This window comes from Belonocnema kinseyi, chromosome 5 (genome assembly GCF_010883055.1).
Source record: "Belonocnema kinseyi isolate 2016_QV_RU_SX_M_011 chromosome 5, B_treatae_v1, whole genome shotgun sequence".
NCBI classification, from domain to species: Eukaryota; Metazoa; Arthropoda; class Insecta; order Hymenoptera; family Cynipidae; genus Belonocnema; species Belonocnema kinseyi.
In genome coordinates, this window is record NC_046661.1 from 117,356,930 (window position 1) to 117,384,918 (window position 27,989).

The 27,989-nt window shown below is 29.0% G+C and overlaps 1 protein-coding gene across 1 annotated transcript; it reads right to left on the bottom strand.

The window, feature by feature from the left end:
• Positions 1–6: 6 nt before the first annotated feature.
• LOC117173050 (enolase-phosphatase E1-like) lies at positions 7–27,989 on the bottom strand. Its single transcript, XM_033361422.1, has 6 exons — positions 27,766–27,989; positions 20,225–20,326; positions 18,517–18,707; positions 13,950–14,082; positions 13,711–13,834; positions 7–1,754 (listed from the first exon to the last, which is right to left on the bottom strand). The coding sequence occupies exons 1-6, from the start codon at positions 27,868–27,870 to the stop codon at positions 139–141; spliced, it is 2,271 nt and encodes a 756-aa protein (XP_033217313.1). The 5' UTR covers positions 27,871–27,989; the 3' UTR covers positions 7–138.

Here is a 27,989-nt window from a genome sequence, read left to right on the forward strand (position 1 = left end):
CAGTGATTCTTTGAGCTGCAGTGAATGTGTTGGTGGTGTCTGTTTGTGTGATTCAAATTCCTTTTATAGTCGTAAGATAAGTAATCGAGGGATCGGGGGTTATGTATGAAGGACTTATTATATCGCGCGAAAACGCGATTAGGACGACGCGGCAACAGCAACGGGAGGAGTGACAAGCTCTGGTTCCGCAGCTGCATCCGCCGCCGCTACTGTCGTATCAACCAGCTTTTTGATCTTGATACTTTCTGACGTCTCCGAATCTCCATTCTGCGATGATGTCGCTTCCGTCGACTTTGACGAGTCTGATTTCTCTGTCTCAGGGATTCCGTTACTTTGTTTCTTCTCACCGTTACTCGTTCCATTGACTTTCTGTTCCTCCTCCTTCTCCTCAGCCTTCGCTTTCTCAACTTCTGCCTTTCCGTTCTCAACTCCCTTTTCACTCTCGACGGCTTTTCCGTTCTCGACTTCTTTAGCCTTTTCAGCTTCCTTCAACTTCTCTGGAGTTTCGTTTTTCTCCTCGCTCTTTTCTTCTGCCTTCTTCTCACTTCGCAACTCGGGTTGAACCTCCGGCTTTATTTCTTCTTTCGCTTTCTCAACCTCCTTCGTCTTCTCCTCTTTCGCTTTCTCGGCTTCCTTCGATTTCTCCTCTTTCGCTTTCTCGACTTCCTCAGTCTTCTTCTCCTCTTTCACTTTCTCGACTTCTTTCGTCGTCTCCTCTTTCGCTTTCTCGACTTCCTTCGTTTTCTCCTCCTTCGCTTCCTCTACTTTGGAAACGTCACCGTTTTCTTTAATCTCAGGGACCTTCTCTTTTTCGGCTTCTACTTCGGTGGCTTTTTCTACAACTATTTCTGGAATTTTCTCTGCCTTCGGCTCGGGTTTCTTTTCTTCTTTAGTCTCTGCAGCAGCCTTTTCTTCGGTTGCGGCTTCAACGACTTTTTCGACCTTCTCTACTTTCTCTTCCGTGACTTCAGGTTGCTCGACTTTCGCACTAGATTCGGATTTCGTCGCTTCAGTCTCAGGTTTCAGCTCCGGCGTTTCCTTATCTTCAGTCTTGCTCTCGGGAATAGTAACTGGTTTTGATTCGGATTCTCCCACTTTCTCGGTTTCAGTCTCTTTTTTTTCTTCTGGGAGATTTTCCTTTGTTTTCTCGACGACAACAGGCGTTTCGACCTTCTCAACAACCTCCTGAGGTTTCGCGACTTTGTCGGGTTCGTCAACCACCATCTCTTCGTCTTTTTTATCGTCAGCTGTTGTGGGCTCTACTTTAGGAGGTTCGGCGCTTGTCGCATCTGTGGACTTTTCTTTGGACTCTTCTTCGACAGAGGATTTTTTCGATTCTTCCACTGCAACTTCGGTCTTCTCTTCTTCCTTCTGCTCAGCTTCAACTACAACTTTTGATTCCTTGTCTTCAGACTTTGCTGCCGTCTCTGGTTTTTTAGCAGTTTCAGCCAAAATGTCCTCCGAAGTATCCATTGGCTCGCAGGGGCTTTCATCAGTCTTACTATCGGTTTCGCTCTTATCGTTCACTTCAGTCTTACCGTTAATTTCTTTCTTGGAAGTTTCTTCGACTGCTACTGCATCCTTCTTTTCTTCACAAGTGTCCACCTTTTGTCGCTTGCTGGAGGACTGAAAAGATATGTCCTCGAAGGATGTGATTGTGGAGAAGGCGGACTTTTCCTCTTCGTTGAGAGGTGCATTGCCTTTACGAACGACAATCGTTGCTGCGATTCCAGCCTCCTTCGCTGCCTGAGCCTCTGTTACAGCAAAAAAAAATCCAATTAGATTTCAGTTAATTCAGATTTCACGTAATTATTGGCATACAAAATAGAGAGCATAGGATACTTTTCTTTACAAAATGGAGACTATACATTGGTTTGATGCAGTTCTCATACTCAGACATAGAACTCACTTGACGTAAATTATAATAATAGGGTGGCCGTTTTAATCGGAGAAAAAAATTACCGGTTTTTTCTCGGTTCACAAACATTATTCATGACCAATTGAATTTAAAAAATCAAATTATATTCTAAAATTCTTTCCATATGAAGTAATAAACAATAAACAACAAATCAAAGCATTCAAAGTGGAACCCTTCAATTCCTAACTTTTAAAATTGAAGTTTAAAAGTTTTCAATTCAAAAATTGTGTATTCAAATGCTCAATATCTTAAACGTGTACACTGGAAGGTACTAACACTTTTAAATTCAACAGTTTTAAGTGAAATGCAAATAAACTGCAAAATTTAGAACTTTGATAAAATATAAAGTTCAAAGATTCAGATTAAGTTCCAAAAATATAAATCCACGTTAAGATTTTCAGTAGTCCAAATTAAAGAATCAAGCAATGGACTTTAAAATTTGTCAAAATTATATTATTTTAAGTCTTTTAAGCGAGACATATTAAAAATTGAAAAATAATTTTTTTAACTTAAGAGTTCTTAAATTAGAAGTTAAATTATTTTTATTTTAAATAGTCTAGGAATCCTTCAAAAGCTTTAAAACTTTATTTCAAAATCTTGAAAAATCTAGACGTGGTTTTAAATTTGTCCAAATTCAAAAACATTTTTGAATCGTTTGTCAGGACTTTTAAATATATTTCAAAATGAATTGAATTTTTTCTATAACTTTTAGAAAATCCTGCAAATTAACAAAAAAAATTGAATTGATAAATAACAATTGAACACTTATTATTTGTAAAAATATTAGAGTAATATTGAGAGATATCTAGAAGTTTTAAAAAGATTCGAATTAAATTTAGAACTTGAAATAATTTACATAATATTTATATATTATGTAAAACAATTCAGTTTCAAATTGTTTTCTTTTAAATTTTTGGTTTCAATTTACTCGTCTTAAATGAACAGTGAAATATTGCTAAATATTAAATACTTATTCTTTTTCTACACTAAGAAATTTCAAATTATATGAAACAAAAATGAAATAATTTAGACTCAAAATATTTTAAATTTAATAAAAACCTTTTAACTATGACTATATTATTATGGATTTATTTTTAATTTGAAAATAGTAAAACGCGCGCTTACATTTTTGAATAGCTGAAAAAGTTAATAGAAATAATATATTAATCAATTTCTTTATGAAATTTAATATAAAAAAATAATATAAAGGAATACCTGAACAATTAGGCTCCATTTTCTTAGCCAAATCAACTAAAAATGTATTCCCAATGGATAAGAACAGTTATTTGTTCAAACAATTTTGATAAACAAATGTAGATTTGAATTACTTTAACATGAATAGGTTCATTTTTTTGGGGAATAAACTAGAAAAATGTTTGACAAATTATTCCTTTATGTTCTATTTTCTAAATAAGAAAGTGTTGATTGCTTAAACAATATTTATAAACATTATGTTTTAATCAAATGTGTGAAAGAAAATAATATCTATTGCTGAAAAACGGTGAAACTGTAAATTTGTTTTTAAGTAATCAACACTTTTTCCCCATTAGAAAAATTTGACAAGGTATAATTGGCAAGGCATTTCCAGTTTATGCCACGAAAAAAATAAGCTTGTTCACGCAAAAGTAGCCAAAATGTACATTTGTTTATAAAAATGGTTTAAATAATTAAATGTTCCTATTCATTGGTAGCAAAGAGACATACGCAAAATATTTTTAAATGACTTAGCTAAGAAGGTTTATTCTTCGAAAGCTTATTCTTAGAAAAATGGTCAAAATGTGCATTTATTTATATTTGTTGTTAATTTGAAAAAAATAACAACTAGTCATTGGTCAAACAATTTAGGCTAATTCGGCAAAAAATACATAAAACTTAGCATATTCATTGTGACATAAGAAAACTGTTTTTTTTTTTTTTATAAGTATGGTTTAAATAATTGTCAAACCTTAAATTTTCATAAAATAATCTTAATTAGACATTACTTTCTGACATATTGTATATACAATCTATGAATTTCAAGCAATTAATCATTCCAAAAACCGAGAAAATTACTTTTGTTCATTCATAAAACATTATAAATCATTGTAATTTTCTTACTCTAACCTGCTAAACTTTTATTTCGCCGGGAGTGGGGAGGCCCCTGGAAATTTTCAAAAGCATTTTCGTATTTTAATTTTTAAAGGCTATAACTAGATGTAGAATTTCATTCCGCATCTTTTTTCTCTTAGGCAAAAAGTTGTAGCTTTTTTATTTTTCTAATTAAAGCCAAAAAACTATCCATTTTAATTCGTTTTTCACTTCAACTTGTACTCAGGCAGTCAGTTAAGATTTTTCAATACAATTTTCAGGGACTGTAATTCGAAATGTCCTTGGACTGATAGAGCAAAATGAATTTTAAAATTCATTTAAAAAAACTTGTTGTTAATTTATTTCTGATGCGTGGCGCTTATCGGACTTCTCTAATTTCCAGCGTTTCGTTTATCGAGCGAATTTTGAGCAACGAAAAACTTTCAGCTAAAAAGTTGTTAACAACAGTATAAAGAGATTTTTTTGGAAAATTTTAGCCCAATCGAATTGATATTCCAGAAATTATTAACGTCTTAAGCTGATAGCAGCTAGGCGACTCGCGCGAGGGCTGTAGCGAGAGGCTCAGATTCGATTTATAATACAGTTCAACGGCGCCAAAAGTAAAAACTAATCAAGTAATCAGGTAATATCAAAGGATTATGCATAAATAAACAATAGTGCATAATGTAAAATAATTTAAAAATGTAATATTATGTTAAATAGAATGGTTCTATCTTTATGACAAACTGTACAAAAGTAAAACAAAACATAAACATCTAATAGTTGAGATTCGCCGGATTCTTTAATTCTGCGAATTTTTCAATGCTTCAAATTCGTAGAATTGAAAACAGTGAAATATCGACAAAGTGCACTTGTATTTCTTTCCTGTTGTAATAGAGCGTTAGCATTTTTTTCTTCTGAAAGAGAAATGTAACTGGATTTTTAATTTTTTAACAAAAGTGTTGTGATATGATGTCAGAGCAAGCTAATCCTAGAGGTAGAAGAAGAAGTAGAAATGAAGAACAGTGGGAGGAAAATTTGCGAAAAACTAAGAGAAACAAGGTATACATTTTATATTCTAAAAAAATTCAATAAAAAAATATGTCATAAAAATAATAGCGATAATTTTTTCACTGCAAATATCAATACATAAATGTGAGATATTTTACTCTGAATTTAAATCAGTAAAATTTTATTGAAAATCAGTGAGCGAACGAGTTCTCACTATTTTATCAGCGAAATGTCCTTCATTTCTTTCAGGGTGAAGAATATATATCTGTTTCAAATAAAATCCAGAATGCAAAAGTTTTTGAGCCTGTTAAAATCTGCTGTAAACGTCTGAAGTGTCATGAACAAATTGGAGTCTCAGAACAGAATACATTTCATTTGATTTTTTGGCAATTAGCTGATTACGACAAGCAGAATATTTTGCTAAGTAATATAATGAAATGCGAGAATCCATTATCTGTAGATCTTAGTGCTAAAAAACAGAGGTTAATAAATTGGAATTTTGAATTTCCCCATGAGAAAAAAAATATTCCTATTTGTCAGCAGTTTCTCTGCGAATTACTTGGCGTAGGAATTAAAAGATTAAGGGTTTTACAAGGGAAAATTTTGAATAAAAAAAATGTATGCGATACTAGAGGTAAACATACTAATCGCAATGTAAAATTAAATGCCAATGTGAAAGACCTAATCAAAATTCACTGTTATAGTTTGAGACATCGCGAATCTCACTATAAAAGAGAAGGAACTGCTTTAAAATACTTTGAAAATCCGGAATTGAATTTAAGTACTTTATATAACCTATTTCTTGACTACTATCAGAGCGTCACACAAGAGGAAGACATTCCTTTAAGTGAATCTTGCTACGCTAAATATTTTAACCATAACTTGCCTTTTTTGTTTAAGCTTTTCCGAACCGATGTATGTAACGTGTGCTACGAAAGTGAACGAAAAAATGTCGAATCTCCGAATATTACTGAGCAAAAAATAAAGCGAAAGATTATTTGAGGTTTAAAAAAGAACTTTTATCAGAAAAAAACGTTCTATGTTGCCAGTTCGATTACGCGCAAAATTTACCATTATCTCGAAAGGGCTTGCAAAGAAGGGTGCGAACACGGTTTGTAGCTTTCTATATCATACAGTAAAAGAAGAATTTAATTCAGAACGTCACTCTAAAATAATCCTTTTCTCGGATGCTGCCTCTGGACAAAACCGTAATTATACCCTGTTTATATTTTTAATTCTATTATCAATGGAACTAAATTTTGAAATTTTACACGTATTTCCTGTCCGCAGCCACTCATATTGTATATGCGATGGCAATTTTGGAATGTACGCTCAGAAGAAGAAAAAAATGGAGAGAATTGAAACGTTCGATGATTATTATAATCTAATTCTTAGTGCTCGTAATCCTCCTTTCACTATAATTAAATCTGCAACAGAAATTTTACAAGATTTTGATATATTATTGAGAGATGACTTGCAAAAACCCAAAGGAATGAAAATTAGTGAATCAAATGTCATTCAGTATCATCCAAGCGGAAAAATCCATGTTTTTCAAAATTATAACAAAGAAAATCCTTCTGCTTATGAAGTAAATTTAGCTATTGAACTTGCAACTCTTCCTAAGTTACCTCCACCTCGAGTAGGTATCAGTATAGCTAAGATAAAATACGTTGAAAGTTTAATGGTTTATCTTACAGAAAAAGGACGCGTGTTCTTGAACAATTTTTTTCTTTAATTGAAACTAAACCTTGTTGCAGTAGGCTCTAAATATGACTTCCAACGATGATAGCTGTTCTGAATAAAAAATAATTATTTTGTTTTTTTCATAAATGGAATGTATATATCAAAGCGAACAAGGATCTCATCAGTAATCATAAGTTCAGAAAGCATAATATTCACATTAAAGACGTTAATATATTTTTAAATTATTATTAAATAAAAAATCTAAAGAGCTTACGAACTAAAATAAATTTTTTCCCAACTTCTAATTCTGCGATTTTTCAGAGAATATATAATTTTGTAAGATTTGTCTCAAAAAGGGAATAATATTAAATTAATAAATTATTTTAGATTATGCGCTATTATTTATTTATGCGTAATACATTTACACTACCTGATTACTTGATTAGTTTTTATCTTTGGCGCCGGTGCTGCATTATGAATCGGATCTGAGACTCTAGCTACAACCCGCGCGCGAGTCGCCTAGCCGCTATCGACTTAAGGGCATGTGACACAGCTAAATTCCTATATTACCGACCGAAGTTTTTCAGTACACTGAATTTTTTTTTTAACCTAAGAACTTTTTTTGTAAATAAAATATCGATCTGAAACTTTGGGAAATGTATTAGAGTACAATAAAGTACGTTTAGGTACTGCATTTTGTTAGGAACTTCACTGAGAATTATTTCATCTTTTTTCTGAACCTCAACATTTTTTGAACGTTCGAACTTTTTTTATACATAAAATTTCGGTACTTTATTGTACTTTATTGTACTCTAATACATTTCCCAAAGTTTCAGCTCGATATTTTATTTACAAAAAAAGTTCTTAAGTTCAAAAAAACATTCAGTGAACTGAAAAACTGTGGTCGGTAATATAGGTATTTAGCTGTGTCACATGCCCTTAAGACGTTAATAATTTCTGGAATATCAATTCGATTGGGCTAACATTTTTCATAAAACTTCTTTGTACTGTTGTTAACAACTTTCTCGCTGAAAGTTTTTCGTTGCTCAAAATTCGCTCGATAAACGAAACGCTGGAAGTTAGAGAAGTCCGATAAGCGCCACGCATCAGAAATAAATTAACAACAATTTTTTTTAATGAATTTAAAAATTCATTTTGCTCTATCAGTCAAAGGACAATTCGAATTACATTCCCTGAAAATTTTATTGAAAAATCTTAAAAACTGACTGACTCACCACAAGTTGAAGTTAAAAACGAATTAAAATTGATTTTTCCAGAAAAGCCAGTTTTTTGGCTTTAATTGGAAAAATAAAAAAGCTACAACCTTTTTCCTAAGGGAAAAAAGATGCGAAATGAAATTCTACATCTAGGTATAGTCTTTAAAAATTAAAATTCGAAAATGTTTTTGAAAACTTCCAGGGGCCTCCCCACTCCCGGCGAAATAAGTTTATGTGCCCTTCTTCGATCCGGCAGCTCAATATTGTTGATTAAAGCTCTTCCTTAGTTAGATCTTAAGGGCATGTGATACATCGTCGTGTGGTCAATCGGGTACAGTTCCCCCGGCTTTTTTCCACAAAAAGGAAAATTTTTAAAAACTGAATTCGGATATGCTATAAAATATCATAACGGACGTACCCGGACTCTTTTTTGAGGAATAATAACAAAAAAATTCTTGTGCTAAATCAAAATTTTATGCATTATTTTGAGGTTACGTCGTTTTTCATCTCTGCCTTTCCGATAATTTGAAAATTATTGATGAAATAAACTTTTTTAATTGCCTGCAAACAAGGTTAGTTCCGGGAGATTAGTTTTATTTGTAAGTCCAAAATTTTCGGCCAAAAATATTGTGTAGTTTGGAAGTAACGCTCGGAAGAATTGTAACACACATAACCTCGAAATATACACACGTTGTTAGCAAAATCAAAATTTTTTGGAAAAAAAAACACAAAAAAAATATGCGGGAACGTCCGTTAGCATGTTCCCTATCATTTCCCAGATTTTGACGACAAAATATTTCTTATCCTAGGAAAAAAGTCGGGAGAATCTAACACTGAAAAAATCGATACTAATTCCTAAGCACTATGGAAATTAATCATATTTTGCTGAATTAAAACTTTTTTGAATTAACCTATAAAAAAAAGTGTGTGGGGACGTCCGTTAGCATGTTCGCTAGCATTTCCCAAATTTTTAAGACAAAATATTTATTATTCTAGAAAAAAAAGCCGGGGGAATCTAAAACTGGTAAAATCGACAATTTTTTAAGTATCACATGCCCTTAAAAAAGGCACATCTGAAAAGTTAGGAAAAAAATGTTTATTTTGTCGTCGACTTGGGTATTACTGATTTTTTGTTGTGTTTATAGCGAGTCAAGTTGCCAATATGCAAGTTGCAAAAGTGACACAAATTAGAGAACAAAAAAAAGCTAATAAATCCTGACCAAATTTTTAATTTAGCTGAAATTAGAAAATTTCAGATTTAAAAAAGTATAAATTTCTGAAACAGAAGATAAATAAATGTAACTTAACTCAAACATGTATTTTTTCCTGAAAAATCTTATTTTATACGTGAAATGTGATAGTGAGTCATTGGTTTAATATTAAAATTTTTGCAAAACATGATGTAATTATTTAAACAATTAATTACTGTTTAATTTTAAAATATAAAAAAATTGAGCCAGAGATGTCCGCTTTTACCCAAGTTTGGTATCGTATGCTGATTTTTCTTGAAGAATTACATAATTTTATTACGTTTCTTTTGATGTTTAACCATTTTCTATTTGTTTAAACAATTATTTTTTCCCGACAATATTTTTAAAATCGTATTTAATGAATTAAACATAATATTGAATGACTGTGATGAGTAGTAAATTCTGTTAAAAGCTTTATGTCATTCTTCATACAATTAATTATTGTTTTTTTCCTTCAAATTTCCTTCAAATTGAGTATGGATGGTTAGCGATTAAAATTGTTTAAACAATGAGCAAATAAAAATTGCTTAAACAAACAGAAATTCGCTAAACATTAGACGAATTGTCTAAAAATAATGTCATTATTATTTAAAAAGTAGCATAAGGTACCCATTTAAGAAAAAAGTGGACATCTCTGGCTCAATTTTTAGAAATTTTAAAAGTAAATAAGAACTAATTGTTTAAATAAATACACAATGTCTCCAAAAAATGTAATACTCCAAGCAATTGCAAATTATTACATTTCTTTCCGCAAATACGATTATTTTCAAAAATATTGGGAATAAATAATTGTTTAAATAAGTTAAATTTATTTTAACAATTAAGAATTGTTTAAAAAGCTATGGAAAATATTCAAATGTCCATTTCGAGAATCCAAAATTTCCACATGTCAATTAAATGGGATTTTGAACAAAAGAACAAAAATGACCAATTTTCAACAAACCTTTTTTTATTTAAAAAAAAGTGATTTTTTAACCAAAAATAGAAGAATTACATTATTAGTTAAAACGATCAATTTTCAACCCAAAAAATGAATTTTCAACAAAATAATTCAATTTTAAAACCTAATGGTAAATTTTCGACCAAACAAGATACAGTTTCAATAAAATATATAGATTTTCAACAAATAATTCAATTTGCCGCTAGAAAAGTAAATTTTAAACAAAATAAAAACGAGTTTTCAACGTAAACATATGAATTTTTGACCAAATAGTGGACGAATTTTAAACTAAATAGTATTTTTCTTGATCAACGAAATGAATTTTAAATAAAAACACAATAGTTCCATTTTCTATAAAAATAATTTGTTAACGAAAAAGATTACACTTCCATTAAAGGTAAATTTTCCACAAAAAATTGAATAGTTAGTGCATTTTCAACTAAAATGTTGAATCTTTAAGGACATGTGATACTTAGAAAATTGTCGATTTTACCAGTTTTAGGTTCCCCCGGCTTTTTTCCTAGGATAAGAAATATTTTGCCTTCAAAATCTGGGAAATGATAGCGAATATGCTAACGGACGTTCCCACAGACTTTGTTTGTGTTTCTTTATCAAAAAATGTTTGATATTGCTAACAACGTGCGTGTATATTTCGAGGTTATGTATGTTACAATTCACCCGATCGTTGCTTCCAAACTACACAATATTTTTGACCGAAAACTTTGGACTTACAAATAAACATAGTAACTAATCTCTCGGAACTAACCTTGTTTGCAGGCAATTAAAAAAGTTTATTTCATCAATAATTTTCAAATTATCGGAAAGGCAGAGATGAAAAACGATGTAACCTCAAAATAATACATATGCATAAAATTTTTATTTAGTACAATAATTTTTTTTTGTTATTATCCCTCAAAAAAGAGTCCGGGGATGTCCGTTATGATATTTTATAGCATCTCCGAATTCAGTTTTTAAAAATTTTCATTTTTGTGGAAAAAATCCGGGGAAACTGTAAGTATCACATGCCCGTAACTAAGAAAATTCAATTTTTAACAAATACATGAATTTTCAACTGAAAAGATAAAATTTCTACCAAGAATAAAATAGTTACATTTTCAATCATTAAATAAATTATCAACCAAAAAAGAAACGAATTTTCAACAAATAATTGAATTTCACCTGAAACAAATCAATTTTCAATATAATTAAAACAAATTTTAAACGAAATAGTATATTTTTCAACTAAGAAGATTAAATTTATATAAAAAGATTAATTTTCGACAAAAATTGGAACAGTTACATTTTCATTTAAAAAACTTAATTCTAAACAAGAAAATTATAAGTTTCAACCAAGAAGATGAATTTTCTACAATAAAATCAGTTTTCTATTAAAATAAAGGAATTTTTCACTAAAATTTAATTTCTCGTAAGACTGAAGCAAATTTTCAAGAAAATAGTATAATTTTCAACTTAACAAGATAAATTTTAAACTAAGCATGTACAAGTTAAGCATTCAGTTAAAACAATTAATATTCTACTTGAAAATATAATTTTCAACACAATAAATAAATTTTCAACAAAACAAAAAAAAAGCTTGAAATTAAAATGATCAATCATCAAACAAATAAATTTTCAAAAAAGTAGTTCTACTTCCAAGTAAGTGGAATTTTCAACCAAAGAAGATGTTTTGGAAGAAAAGCGTGATATTTGATATTTAAAGCAAAGCAAGTTTTAATTTTTTACCAAAAATAGTCATTCGAAAAAAAAGAAAAGATCTTTTCCCCTAAATAAGAAAAAAAAAGAAAACTATTCGTCCTTACATTGGACAAAAATTATCTTTCATCCTCTTTATTGCCACCATTATCAAATCACAATAAAAAAACATTTAAAAAATAATAATTACCGACGTTTCGGCACTCATACAGTGCCTTTAACAAGGTAAAAAATATATAATAAAATACAAAAATAAAATGAAATAAAAATAAAATAATAATAATACTGTATTTTATTGTGATTTGATAAAGGTGAGAATAAAGAAGACGAAAGAAATAAAAAAAAAGAGAAGGAAGGGGGGATTTGGTTGGTTGTCTTATCATTTTTCTTTCCTCCTTTTTATTTTTGTACAAAGTAAGGACTAATAGTTTTTTTTTTCTTTTTTTTCTTTTTTAAGGAGAAAGGAGAGAGGGAAAATGTTCCTTTCTTCAGATTGCAATGGGAACATTTTATGGTGGTTGTACAAATTTGGTCGTTAGATTCTTGATTTTATTTTCAGGAATTCTTTACATCAACTTGATCATTGGACGTTTAAAAGGGGGTTTTAAGTTTGATTTTTATCTAATTTAAATAGCATAAATTTTAATTTACTGAGCATATTCTCGAAAGCATTTTCTCAACATAAATGCTTGGGTATATATGGAGGCGCACAGAGTCTGAATAAACGTTCAAAGATGCATTTTAATTTTGGCATAAAAGTGTTGTTACGATTGTTTCGTATACTTTTAAACAATTATTGAATAGTAAAAATAAGTATTTATACAAAACATTTAAACCAGATGTTTATTTTTACTTTGAAATAATTTAAGGGCATGTGATACTTAGAAAACTGTCGATTTTACCAGTTTTAGGTTCCCCCGGCTTTTTTTCTACAATAATAAATATTTTGTCTTAAAAATTTGGGAAATGATAGCGAACATGCTAACGGACGTCCCCGCACATTTTTTTGTGTTTATTTTTCAAAAAAATTTTGATTTTGCTAACAACGTGTGTATATTTTGAGGTTATGTGTGTTACAATTCTCCCGAGCGTTACTTCCAAACTACACAATATTTTTGGCTGAAAACTTTGGACTTACAAAGAAAACTAATCTCCCGGAACTAATCTTGTTTGCAGGCAATTAAAAAAGTTTATTTCATCAATAATTTTCAAATTATCGGAAAGGCAGAGATAAAAAACGACGTAACCTCAAAATAATACATATGCATAAAATTTTTATTTAGTACAAGAATTTTTTTTTGTTATTATCCCTCAAAAAAGTCCGGGGATGTCCGTTATGATATTTTATAGCATCTTCGAATTCAGTTCTAAAATATTTTATTTTTGTGGAAAAAAAGCCGGGGAAACTGTAAGTATCACATGCCCTTAATTCAAGCTCAGAATGTGTGAAAATTTATACACACGAAAATTGCTACCATTTTAGCCAAAAATGTGTTTTTTCACCAGAAGATGTTAATTCAATTTAAAACACGTTGTTTTCGATGAAGACTTATCTTTAGTATGCGATAAATACTTTTAAACTCGATAAAGAAATCGTAAAAACACCTTTATGCACAAATTAAAATGCATCTTTAAAATTCTACCTGCTCTTGCTAGTCTTTATTTTTGGCACCAGATAAAGTATCGCATTTTAACCATTCCGAATATACTCATATTAAATAGAGGCGTTGACATATTGTTGACTAGGTGATGATAAGGTACAAACATACATTTAAGACCTTTGGAAGTCTAGCAAGGTGGATTAATAGGTTAAAAAAGTTTTAAAATTGCAAAAAATCCGCCTTTCTGGATATTTCTATAAAATTTTTCAAATAAAATAAAAATGTTTAGCAATGTAAAATATATACAAACCTTTAACGATATCCGTGAGGAAAAGTACGGATGTTGCATCTACATTTAGTTTACTTAATATGTTTTTATAGCTGGCAGCTTCAACTTTTGCACCTACTTCTGTATCGAAGTAATCGCTCAAGTACTGGAATTAAAAAAAAAGATTCTTATAAGCTATCTTACAAGAAATTTTCAAAACATTCAATTTACAGAAACTTTATCATTTGGGGTTCCTTTTTATAAGAATATAAAATAGTTACCTTTGTTAAATCGTTGCTTTGCGAATGACTAAAAAGTAATTTTTGAGCCTCAACGCTGCCACTCGAGTAAATGTAGATTTTCCTTCCTGCGTCTGTCCACGACTCCAAAGCTTTAGGCACATCTTCGTAGACACTGAAAAAAAATCAAGTAAAGTATAATTTCTTCAAAAATCATTCTAAACTTTTATTTGGATCCTATTTTCATTTGAGAAAAACAGAAAATGAAATAGTTAAATTCTTAGTTAAAAACATTAATTTTCACCCTAATTGATGAATTTCAACAAAAATGTTGAATCCTCAAGTGAAATAGTTGTATTTATAACAAAAAAAAAAAAAAAAAGAAGAGTTTTCAACTCAGGAATGAATCTTCAACTGAAATAGTTCAATTTTTACCATGAAAAAAAATATTAATTTTTGATACAAAAATATAACATATTAACCAAAACTAAAATAATTAATTTTTAACTTAAAAAAAAGTCGAATAAAACAAAAATAATTAAATTCGAACTTTAAAAAATCAATGTAAAACCAAAAATTGAATAATTAAATTTTTAATCAAAAATGACTTAGTTAAACTGATGAATTTTCAACCAAAAAATAATGATTTTTCACAAAAGGGTTTAACTATCAATCGAGTAATATTATTTCCAACCTAAAAGATGAATTTTTAACTAAAGTGATAAATATTTGACTCGAATACTTGAATTTTTAACCGAAAAAATTTTGTTGAAGAGAGATATTAACTTTTTTTAAATATCATTTTTTCACAACAAAAAAGGATTTTTTAAATCAAATATGCGAATTTTCAATTAAATGTAAAATTTTCAATAAAAAAAGACAAATTTTCAGTCCAAAATGTACAAGTTAAATTTTCAATTTGAGAAATTATTTTTCAACCAAACTGATGAATTTTGAACCGTAATGAAGAATCTTCAACTGAAATAGGTGAATTTTATATCTACCAAAAAGATGAAATTTTGATCACAAACCTTAATTTTCGACAAAAAGACGAATTTTCCACTAAGTAAATATTTTTTCAAGCAAGCAGTTCACCCAAATCCTGAAAGAAAATTCCCTGGCGATTCCACGTTTTTCCAGGTATAATTTTTCACATTACGGAACCAGTCAAATAATTTTTTAAATAATGAACTCGGATTATGTATACAGTTTAGCGAGTTTAGCACAATGTTTTTTTTTTACTTTTAAAGGATTCAATCAATATGTTTCATTGAGGAAGCGTTGAAAAAACTTATAATACAAGATATTCTTGAATACATCAGCACCATCGATTAATTAAACAATAAAGTAATACTGGAAACATACAAATTTATTTATTGAATTTGTCTCTAAAGTACCAAATAATTCAATTTTAACTAAAAAAGATTAAATTTCAAACAAGATGAATTTTCTACAGAAAAAAACAACAATTTTTCAACAAAATTCATGAATTTTTTACAAAATAGTTGAATTTTTAACTAAAAAATATTCACTCTTAACCACAAATGGAATAGTTACATTTACAGTTAAAAAAATTAAAATGAGGAATTTTTAACTAAAATGAGGAATCGTCAACTTGAATAGTTGAATTTTAAACAAGAAGGATGAATTTTCAACTTGAAAGAGTAAATTTTCCACCAAATAGTTGATTTTTGAACTAAACAATATCAATTTGCAAACAAATATGGAATCGTTATTTTTTATTTAAATAGTTACATTTTTAAACAAAGTTATGAATGTTCAACTAAAATGATAAATCTTCAATTGAAATAGTGTAATTTTAAACCAAAGATGAATTTTTAATCAAGAAAATTAATTTCTACCAAAAAAGACGATTTTTTAACTAAAAAAGATAATTTTTCAAACAAAAAATGGATAGTCAAATTTTCAGTAAAAAACTGTTACGATAAAGATATGAATTTTCAACTAACGTAATGGAATATTCGACGGCAATAATTCCATTTTTCAGTTAAAATAATAATAATAAAAAAAAACAATTTTCAACAAAATAGTTGAAGTTTCAACTGTAACAATTAAAGTCTTAGTAAAAAATTAACATTTAGCTAAGGAAAAGACGAATTTTTAACAAAACAGCTAATTTTTCCACCAAATAAATGAATATCCAATTCAAATAATGAACCTCAACAAAATAGTTTTTAACAAAAGGGTTTAACTTTTAATCACGGAATACAATTTTTATTTAAAATAAGATGAATTGTGAACAAAAATTTATTAATATGGATGTTTCAATCAAAAAAAGTTCAATTTTTCATCAAAAATAGTTTAATTCAACCAAAAGAAGACATTTCAAAATGAGTTGAATTTTTAACTATGAAAGATTTTTCTGTCAATAAAAGAGACAATATTTTTTTAAAAATGGTAACTTTTTAACAAAATACATGCAGTTTCTACGACGCACTTGAATTTTCAACTAAGAATGATATAATTTTCAACCAAAAATAGAATAGTTAAATTTTCAGTAAAAAAAAAAAAAACTAATTTCAAACCGAAAAAATTGGTTTTCACCAAAATAGTTGAACACAGTATTAATAAAGCTACTTTTACAAACTAAAAATCATTGATATTCAATTTTATATTGTGATTGAAAAAAAAGCAAACTCGCGAAAAAATTCCCTGACAGAATAAAGATTCGTAATTTCCCTTCAAATCAGAGAAAAGAGAACAGAAGCGGCACAATTATTCTAAAATAATATTTTTTTCTTAATATTGCAATTTTTAATTTTGAAACTAAATAGTTATATAATGACTTTAGAAAAAAAAGTTTTAGTTTTATTAATTATAATAATCGCTGAAAAATTGAACCTTAATTGAAACCATTTTATCGTTTTCAATTTACCCCTGACCCTAAACTAATGTAGAAATTTCCCTTCCTTTCCATGACCAATTTTCCATTTTTCCTGAATCTTAGACATTTTTATTTCAGGTATAAAAGCTACCTTAAGCCAAAGGAATCAATAATGTGGATGAAAAAAATGGTTTATTTCAAATTTTGTCTTAAACGCTTTTAGTGACAATATTTATAAAAAAGTTTCCAACTTCAACTTATTGAAAATTCCTGACATTTTCTGACCATCTTTAAATTCCCTGACCTGTAGCAACCCTGTTGAAGTGTTTGTTAAAATCTTATCTTTAGTATGCAATGAATACTTTAAACTAAAAAAAATCGTAAAAAACCTTTTATGAACAAATTAAGATGCAACATTAAAATTCTACCTACTCTTTCTAGTTCTGATTTTTAGTACTAGATGGCGTATTGCAGTTTCATATTCCTAATAGAATTATTTCCTTTTAAATTAGTTGTAACAAGAAAAAATTAATGTTTTCCTTAAAAATTAGTCTAAAAATATTCATAAAATTAATTACCATTATAGTAATCTGAAAGAGGGTAATTGTATATGTATAAAAATGTAAACACAAATTTTCAAGACATTGAGAAAATAAAAACAAAAAAATCAATAAGATTAAAAAAAACGCAAATAAGGGACCTCTAAAGCAGATACGATTTTGAGTCTTTTTTTTCTTTAAACTTGTTGACTCTTCCTACACGAAAATAATTTAATTATTCGTCCAATTTATTATAGTATGTATATATGTAGATTTAGGGCATGGTTGATCCTTACTTACAGGATAAAAAAATTATTTTTAATTCGTTTCTTCTCGATCGCATAATTTATTTAAATATCAGAAATTGGAAAAACTAAAGCAAAACAGGTTTTAATTTTTTACCAAAAATAATAATTCGAAAAAAAAAGAAAAGATTTTCATACAATTATTTTGAATCCTCAATCAAATAGTAACAGTTAACAAATGTATGGTTAAAATAATTAATGCAACTAATAAATAAAATCAATAATCTTCAAGATTTTAATGTCAAAAATATTTAAAACAAATACACGATCAGAAGAATTAATAAAAAATATATATCTTATGTTTATATAAGAATTTTGAGTACTTCCTAGTTCTCTATTTTAAGCATTTTTGGGATCAGAAAATATTTAAATTAAATATTATTATATTAAATATTTTCTTAAAGTTAATAATATGAAATGTCCGGATAAATAGCGTTCGAGGAACACTGTTTTGTCAAAATCTAATGAACTGAAGTCCAACCCCCCCCCCCCCCCCCCCCCCCCACTGGCTACAGACAATTTATTTTTGTAATTAAAAAGTTTAAAAATTAATGAATTTTGCTCCCGGGACCACATTCTAATAATAATAATATAAATAATAATAATAATAAATCTAATAATTTTCTAATATTTTCGAAGTGAGCTACAGCAATATTTTTCACCTCACTCTGTTTCAAAAATTGCAAATTAAGTATAAAACTAAAAGAAAATAATAGATTAGAAGATTCAACGTTCATAAATTTCTGGTGTGCAATGATTGGTCCAATTGTAGTTCGTCAATTATATCACACCAACGTTTTTTTAAACAAACAAATTCATTCAAACAAATTTTAAAGACGCCAGATTAGATTCTCAAACAAGTTTAAAAAAATGTTTAGATTCAAAGTGAATTAAATTTCGATTAAAAAATGATAACTTACTGTCCCTTGACTGCTCCGGATTCGTAAGCCTGGCGCCACATGCGACCTTGAAGCTGCTTCAAAGCACCAGTTTTGCGATCTTCGTCCATTTGCCACAGAATATTCTTCACAAGAGATTCCTTCTCCTCCTCAGGAGTTGTTCCAGAAATCGGCACGAAGCCTGTGACTTTAGCTTCCTCATCTTTTTTAGCCTAAAAATAAATTATTTTAATTTTAGAAAATTTGTTTAGTTAATACCATTATCTTTTTTGTGAAACCAAATTTAACGCTTGGATTTTTCATTATTTAATTTATGGCAAAAAAAATGTTGAAATTTTAATTTTATGTTCACCAATGAGAAGCTTTTGAATGTGGAAATTTTTATAACAGGACGAACTAGTTTTAGCAATTTTTTCCATTATTAAGCCAATTATTTTGTTTTAAACATTTTTAAAACAATAATTTCGATTTGAAAGCGTATAAAAATAAACATAAATATACAGAACTATTTTGGAAAATTTAAATAGGATAAGGAGTTGAATTGTATAATTTCGAAGTTCAAGCGCTAAAAATTAATTAATCAATTTTACCTTGAATTGAGGAATCACGAAATTGAATAGTTTCAGATTGAAATTTCAAAAATGCACGACATGAAAAAAAGTCGAAAGAAGAAAAACATTGCTTTTTGAAAGCCCTACAAGATGATCATAACAAATTTTCGAATTTCTTGAAAAATCGATAATTTAAATTTTTATTGCACAAAACACAGCAAAAAATAAAAACTTCCATTTTGTGGTCAAACTATGCAAAATATAAAAAAAGATGAATAAACAAAAATTGTGATTCTAAAGAAGATCTACAAATTTGTTACTAATCACTTCTTGACATGACGCGTAGTTTTTACTTTATTCGTGAAAAATAACATTTAAAATAAAAAATAAAATTAAGATGTTGGATAAACGACACAAGCAGATTTTTTCAATTAAAATTATTGAAATTTTAAACACGATAAAAAGGGGTATTCGAAACTACTAGATAATTTTTACTTAAAAATGTGACTTCTGTTTAAAAAAAAATCACTGCCATTTTCTACGATCAAACTTGCCGAATTTTTAATATTACAAGAAATATTGTAAACCTTAAAAGTGAAATTATTCTAAACACTCTGAAAATGATACGTCTTCTAATTTGAAACATTTAGAACTTAGAAAACGCGCGAATTACTTCAAGTTTGAAAAAATTCCTAAGAAAATTATTTCACATTGGGGATACTTTACCTATTTTTCTATAATTACAATTTTTATTCTAAAAATGCATATTATTTAAGTAACTTTATAAAAGTAGAAGATAAAATGAACATGATTTTAAAATCTGAATAAGTGTTGCAGCCAAGGTTTGGGGGGGGGGGGGGGGGGGGGGGGGGGGGGGGGGGGGGGGCTTGTTGCAATACCAGAATTATGGGACAAAGAAAATTTGCAGGTCAGAACCTGACATTAGAGCAGCTGTTTCTCTCCTAACACACCATTGGCTAGAGGATGTACCCCACTGGCAAATTCAAATACATAGTAAACTTTTTATCACTTTTCGTACGTTGGAATAAGTGAATTGAAAAATATTTTATATAAAACTATTGTATTAAAGTCTTATAACAAAGGACTACTTCAAGAATAAACAATAGACATTTAACCATCACAATTACATCGAAATTATGAAGATTATATATAATTACCTGTTCTTTCAGCTTTTCGAAGTCAGCTTTGAACTCTTCCTGATCCCATTTTTCATCCACGTACTTCTTTAAGTTGTCTCGCACGTAAGGGAAAAGCGTGTCCTGAACAGAAGAAAATTTCATTTTCGAATTGTTTTCCATGAATTTTTCAAATTTTCTCAACTCTCAAATATCTTAAAAATGTTCCAAGTGTAATTTATACTTCACTTTGAATGACTAAAAGTTTAAATCAATTTTTTCATAATTTAATTTCTATTTGCCCTGAATCAAACAAACATTACTCTGGAATTTAAAATTTTTAAAAATAGCAATTAATGTAAAGAGATTAAATAAGCAATACGTCGGCTTGATGATATATCGCTCAAAAATTATATGTGTTGAAAGAGCATAAATGAAATGTTAGACATGTAAGTATAATGTCCCAAATTTTAAGTCGCAGGTGTAAGATAACATTGATTTACAATGTGATTACAGAAAATGTTCAGAGCGAAACTGACTGCGACATTTTTTCGAATTAAAAAAAAAATTCACTAAAGATTTTTTTTTTACTATACACTGTCTTAAATTGATGTAACCAGCCCCATTCTAATATCAAATTTTCGAGTTGAAAACACATGCTGAAGAATAAGCGATATAGAAAATGAACTACCTGATTCTGTTGTTCGAATCAGATTCATTTCTTAATCACAATAAACTGTTTGCCTTGTGTTTTCATCTTTTATTCGTTAGCAAATTTTGACTGTGTCCAACTCTATTTTTAAAATTTAGAATTATTCTGCCGTCCTGATGAAGAAACACTCATCTGCATTTTAGACGATCCGAGATATTCAATAAAACGCGTTTGCATCTGTATCTTTTAACGTATGAGATTTCTTGAAAAGAAAAGTACTGTTCTTGGGTAAATCGGACATGCTCTATTCATTAAAACAAAAAAAAAATTGGCGAATTCCAATTATTTATATGCAAAACTGTAGATAGGCTAAATATTAATGCAGAAATTCGCCGAGAATCCTGCTTCGGTAGAAAGGCCTAAGCCTATCTACCGAAAGCAGGAATCCGCCTTGAAGAACCTTCGAGTTTCCTGCTGAAAAAACTTAACAACTACAAATTTTCCAAAAATTAATTTAAAAATAAAATTAAGTTGCAATTATTAATTTATTATGTCTCGTTCACACGTAACTTCATTTTGTTTATTTACTGTTTGAATAATTAAGAAGATAATTATAATTGTCATCCAGAATTGCGTATCTAAATCGCTTTTTAAAGTTACTATTTACCGATTTTAAGTCAAGTTATATACAAGGCGATCACTAGTTTGCACCATTTGCAGGAATTTATAAGTTAAGAACTAGCACGTGGCAGTTAGGTTAGTGTCCGCTAGTACCGAAAATACTCTTTCAGCGGCGCCCTGTAGAACTAACATTTAAAAAATGTGCGCGATTATTGTAAATTATTTTTAAAAAATAACAATTTTTCAAATATCACCAAATGGTTCAGATAGTCTCTAAAATGATAATAATGTATTAATTATATTTCTATAATTATTTCAGATTATTAATAATAATTATATTATAAATAATTCAACTAGAATTATTTTTACTTGACAAATAAAAAATACAGATAAGCTATTGAAAATAAGGATCGGTGGCTCAAAATTACCCTCGAATCCTGGTGAAGAAACTTATGTACTTGAGCTATTCGATTTCAGGAAATCGGACTGCAGGAAGACCGAAGATCCTGGTAAAAAAAAACACATCTGCGCAGATGTGTTTTTTTCATCAGGAATTCAGGGCTCAGCACTATGTCAAATCCTGGAAATCGTGTAGATAAGCTAGAATTTCTGCAGATGTGTGTTTCTTCAGCAGGAATTCTCGAAAATCTCTGTAGATAGGCTAATTGAGACCTAATTATCTCGAGATTTAATTACAATTTTTAATAATGATTAGCATAGTTAAATTCGTCTTTTCATTACGAATCCAACCATATAAAAAACTTTTAGTCAATAATGAATATATTTTTAGCCGAAATAGTATATTGTGCAACGAGTAAGAAGAGAGACTCAAAATCTTACATGAGAAAATCCAGGGTTGTTACTCAAGTCCGTTTTCAAAAATCCATGCCGTTTCCAGTTTTATTTTCGAATATTGACTTCTAAACAATTCTGATTGACCTTTCTCTCAAAAATAGGCGTCAAGAAAATCTTGAAAATAGTCTGTTCGCTTTTCCTCAAAGCCGATTAGGTAATTCGAAAAACTCAAAGCAAGGAATGTTGCCAAATTCACACACATAACTAAAAAATCGTGTTTCAGTTAAAGGACAGTGACAAAGAATGTCACATTTGTGTGAATAATAGAAAAATGAGTTCTGAACAAAAAAACTGGTCATGAAACCAAAAAAGGTTTCACAAGAAGGAATGAAAGTTTTAACAAAATTGTGTTTTTAATAAATAAAGATCAATTTTTGAGAAAAGTTGAAATTACAACACAAAACTATACATTTGCTACAAAAATAAGTGAATTTGCGACTAAAGAAGAGTAGTTTTAAAAAGATTTCAGCTGAAAAATATCAATTTTCTAACAAAAATGGTACAGAAAAAACAGTAAAAAAATTCATTGTCAACAAAAAATCCATGATCTTTTAACTAAAATTATGCATTTTAAATTAAAAAATAATAATTTTCCACCAAAGAAATGAAATTTCAACTAAAAAGATTAATTTTCTACAAAAAAAAAAAGAACTATTTTAACAAAGTATATTTATTTTCAACCGAATATTTAAATTTTTTATGGAATTTCCAACCTAATAGTTAAATTTTCAACAAAAAAAATAGAAGTTTAATTTTCAGTTAGAGAAATAAGTTTTAAACTAATAGAATAATTTCACAGACAAACAAATGAATTCCCTCGCAAAAAGATGACATGTATATACAAAAAATTAGATTAAGTTTGAGTTAAAAAATTAATTTACCATTAAGAACCTAATTTTCAATCAAAAAGATTAATTTTCACTAAAAAAAGAAAGAATTAAAAAACAAAATACATAGATTTTCAAACAAAAAGGTGAATTAGTTTCCAAGGAGGTTAATATTCCACCACAAAAGCCAACGTTTCAACAAAATACAGCAATTTTCAAACAAACAGTTAAAGTTTTAGTTAAAAACAAAATTAAAACAAAAAAGTAGTAGAATTTTGAATCAAAAAAAGATTTCTTAGCCGCTATTCACGATTAGCGAAAATCTATAAAATTTAATAAAAATAGTTATAGTAGATGAAAAATTCTGTCACCAAAGTCAAATTTTTTAAAGAAAAAAATATTCTGCTAATTTTGAAGAATTTCAAGTGGGGAAAACTGCATCATTCATATTCAATTTATTACATATAAGATTTGATGTAAAATCCATAATAAAATGTTGTATTATAAAAAAATTAACCGTCTAGAATTATAATCATATTGCTTTTATTGGTAATGTAATCAAATCCGTATCGATTTGGAAATTGCCCGATTCCTTCATTACCAACATATCTTTAGAACTTACCTAGACAACAATAATCGATTGAATGTCAATTTTTCGAATAGGATAATTTAAGATTGCCAATTCACGCGAATTTTAATCATTTCAATGATAAATAATCAAAAATACCGCAAATCTATTTTATCAACAGAACTATGGATATACAAATTTTATTGGATTGACGGCGCAATTCTTAACATCTTTCAATTAAACTTTGCTGAGAGTTGTAAAATAAAAAACTATATCAATTTTATGAAGACTTGAACTTGATAAAGTCAAAACTGTAAAATTTTAATCACAGAAAACCATAAAAAAAAGCAGAATTTTCCATCTTTATTAATGGCTACAGACAAATCCTTCAAGTCGAACGACGCGATATTTTAACTGAACATTAGGGTGGCTCGAAAAAACAAAATTTTATAACGCATATAAAATTTGAAATGAATCGATTAATATCTTGCAGTTGGGAGCAGTTGAAAAAGAATTTAAAAATTTTTATTTGCAAATTTTTGGAAAAATCGTGAATGTTCTTTTTGTTCCTTCATCTGCATAATATACCTAATTTTTACAATTTTCCTCAGATTTTTTGTTTGATTTTAGTTGAAAAAAAATCTAGAGCTCCAAAAATTATAAACAATTTTTTTTTTCATCGTAGAAAAACTCTCTTGTTCCATATGTACTTCCCAAAACAATGAGGCCAGATAGTTAAAATGCTGACTTGCTGATTTTTAAAAATTAAATCGTCATTTCAAAGATTTGATCTTCACAAAAAATTTAATGTAACTGTAGATGCGCGGTACTATATTGTCTAGTGTAAACATTTGATTTGTTTTAACTTTTGCATTGAATGTTTTTCGAGTTATTTGTCATATTTTTCGATATTTTTTTGCAGAAAGTACTGAAATCCCACCAAAACTACCTAAGATACAAAAACTTGTCGAATTAAAATGAGAAAATAATAATTAACAATAATTGATTACAAATATTGATATATTTTTTAAAAATGTAGAGTTTAAAATTGAGAAGAATACTTTGGAAAATTATATAAGACACATCTTAAAATTGTAACTTTGAGGTATTGAATGCAATAAAAAGACAATATATTTAGAGAGAAAGATAAAAAAATTATAAGCTGTAGAATTATGGAGAACGATATAAACGAAATGAGATTTCTCAAATTCAAATTCTACAAAAAATTCAATAGTTATTTGTGATACAAGTGCGCAAAATTTCATAAATGCGGCAATATAATTCTCGCACAAGTCCGCTAGATTTATTTTGCACGTCTTTAGAGAGATGAAAGTTCTTACTTTCGAAGTGGGTGCTGCAAAAAAATTATTTGAATAAATGAACATTATTACTTGAAAGTAAATGAAAATGTTACTATTTTCATATGCATTTTAATATTATATACCAACTACACTCATATTTTTCAATATGTAACCTGAAACAAAGAAATTTAAATTCTGCCCCCCTCGCTTCTTAGATTCTCGAACCGTTACGTCGGGAAATGGTCTCACGGAGCTCTTCACGACGTCTATGTAAATTAGTTCGGTCGCGTCGAGCGAACAAGAAAAAAATTAGCCTTTCGCTAAAATTCCAAGGGCGTTTTTATTTGTAAAAATGATAGTTTTGTGTTTTATTTTTATTCAGCATACCCATATCTCGGGAGCAAGTTTTTAATTTTGAAAAAATTAAAAATTCCTTTTTAACCGCTATCAAAAACCAATTTTGAAAACTCATTACATTTTAATCTCAAAGTTCTTAGTAATTTTCTCGTAAATGACGAAATTCTTTACCTCAAACAAAAAATTGTTTTTTTTTTGTTTTTTTATTAAATCGAAATCCTAAGTCAAATCTGGACCAATTTTCCTCACACCTGGACAGATTTTTTAAAACTTTTTTTGCCTTTATTAGAATATATTTTGTCTCAAGAGTAGAAATTTTTTACATTTAAATAGTAATTTAGATTTTAAAGAAAAGATTTTTGCTCGTTTGAAAAATTCTCATTTTGTTGGTTAGCAAGTTCTATATTGCCACCCTTCAATTATTGATAACTTGATTTATACAATCCAATACAAATTTTCAATACACTCTTAGTTTTAAAAAAACAACAAATATTAAGTTTCATTGTATTCAGTCAAAATTGAATTTAAGTTTCGAAAATACTTAAAAAAGAAAATGGATGGCTACAAAAATAAATTTGTACCTACTATTTTAAAATTGTAAAGAAAAAGGTTGACCTAAAAAAGACTAAGAATACAAAAACGTAATCTAAGAACAAACAAATTTTTAAAAACAGATTCGTATCTCTTTTCGGAAAAATTACGCTTATACAAGTCACACAAAATTGATGATTAATTAGATGAAATTTTTTTTAAAAATATTTTATACAGTTTTATTTTATAGCTTAGTCTAAAATGTCCCTATTCGTAAAAAAACAAGCAAGAAAAACTTCTTTTTTAATGAAGTATCAGGTATGTTTTGAAAAAAAAATGAAGTTTGTTAAAAAACGAAAAAACTTACATTTTTGAATCGCAAAATTTTGTAAATAAATTTATAAACAAATTTATCAAGCATACATTTTTTGAGATTCACATGCATTCAAGGGATTTTTTTTTAAAGTATGAACGTCAACAATTGTTTGCAATAATTTAAATTTACTTCTTATTAATAAAACCTGTAGATAAGATGCGCAGAATCAGATTACCGAAACAAAAATTGAAAATATTATATTAATTTATAATTTATTTTTAAAAAATTCCGTATAGTTAGCCCCGAAAGAGCTGAAAAGGGGGTTAGAGTTACGTGAAGTTCAGCAACCAGACATTGCCTGAAAAATATTAACTATTTAAACGAATGGTTTACAAGATGAACATATCCATGTGTAATATGAATAAGATAAATTTATATCTAGATCAATTAAAAATTAATTCATTACCATGAAACATAAGAATCAACATTAAAATCTGCAAAGTACATGGATTCAGTATTAGTTGAAAATATAAGATTTCAATCTGAAAATTCGAGTGCGAACCTAGGATGAGAAATAAATCAAGATGAGTGGTCCTTGTTGCTGGGGTGAATAAAACAGGTCAAATTAATTCAAGGTTGAAATAAAATTCTAAAGTTTCTTCTCAATATAATTAAAAATAAAATCTTTAATTAAAATGTAAAATTTTGTAAACTGTATGCAAAAATCATTTTCGGTTTATAAATTTAACCGTTATATTAAATTTTCGATCGAAGATTCACCTGGCGACAAAGGGATACTCAGCATACAAAAACTAATTGAAGATTATTTTTATTATATACATATATATAAATCTCTCCAAAAATGAAAATGGAAGAAACTATTTCGCAAAGCAGCATCATTTTACCGACTTTCGCGCTTTTTTCCAGAATCGAATTTCTAACGTTTTTCTTCCCCACGCCTCGTACCTTCAAACACCGATCAGAAAATCAACCACGAGCCATGTCTTCACATGTTAGCTTCATCCCCTTTTCATCATTGCATAGAACAATGGAACGAAGAAACAGATAAAATCCCGGGAATATCCAGCATTCTCCTCGTCGATTGAGTTTTCCTCGACAAACTATGAAAGAAGATTATCAATTTTCCGAAAATTTCCCGAGACGATCATATTTCGAGATTCGGGGGTGGATGTATTAAAATGAAAAAAATTCCGGCAAGCTTGTGCTGCTCGATAATTTTCTGAGTGGAAATTCAAGACTTGACACGAAAAGAAATTCGGACGATTTCACACCCTGAATTGAGCGAATCGACCAGCAGAGCCGGCATACTTGTTCGAACATGCAGAGGAGAACGAATGCGGATTGGCGAGATTTTCACGTCTGTTCGGCGAGTATAGAATGGTCGAAGATGCAAAATAGGCTTGATGAGAGTTTTCCATCGAAAAAAGTCGATACAAAAACGTACTTTCAGCGAGGGGATGAAAAAAACCGGTGAAATGCGATAAACCGGGCGCGTTTCGATGGACGACACACGGCCATGGCGATTCTTTGTTACCTTGACGAAGCTTATGCTTGTCGTCGTGCCCTCGATGTCTAGTAATATCGTCGTTTCTGCGCGCACAACTTCGTCGCTGTCCTTGCTTCGTTTTTCTCCTGCCATTTCAAACAATACTTGCACTTTACTTTTTTAGGAAATACAGATTTTATGAGTTCTCGCGCGGTGCGGCAGCGGTCTGTGCACGTCGACGCGTTTTGTTCTGCGAGCCGGACCGGCGAGTG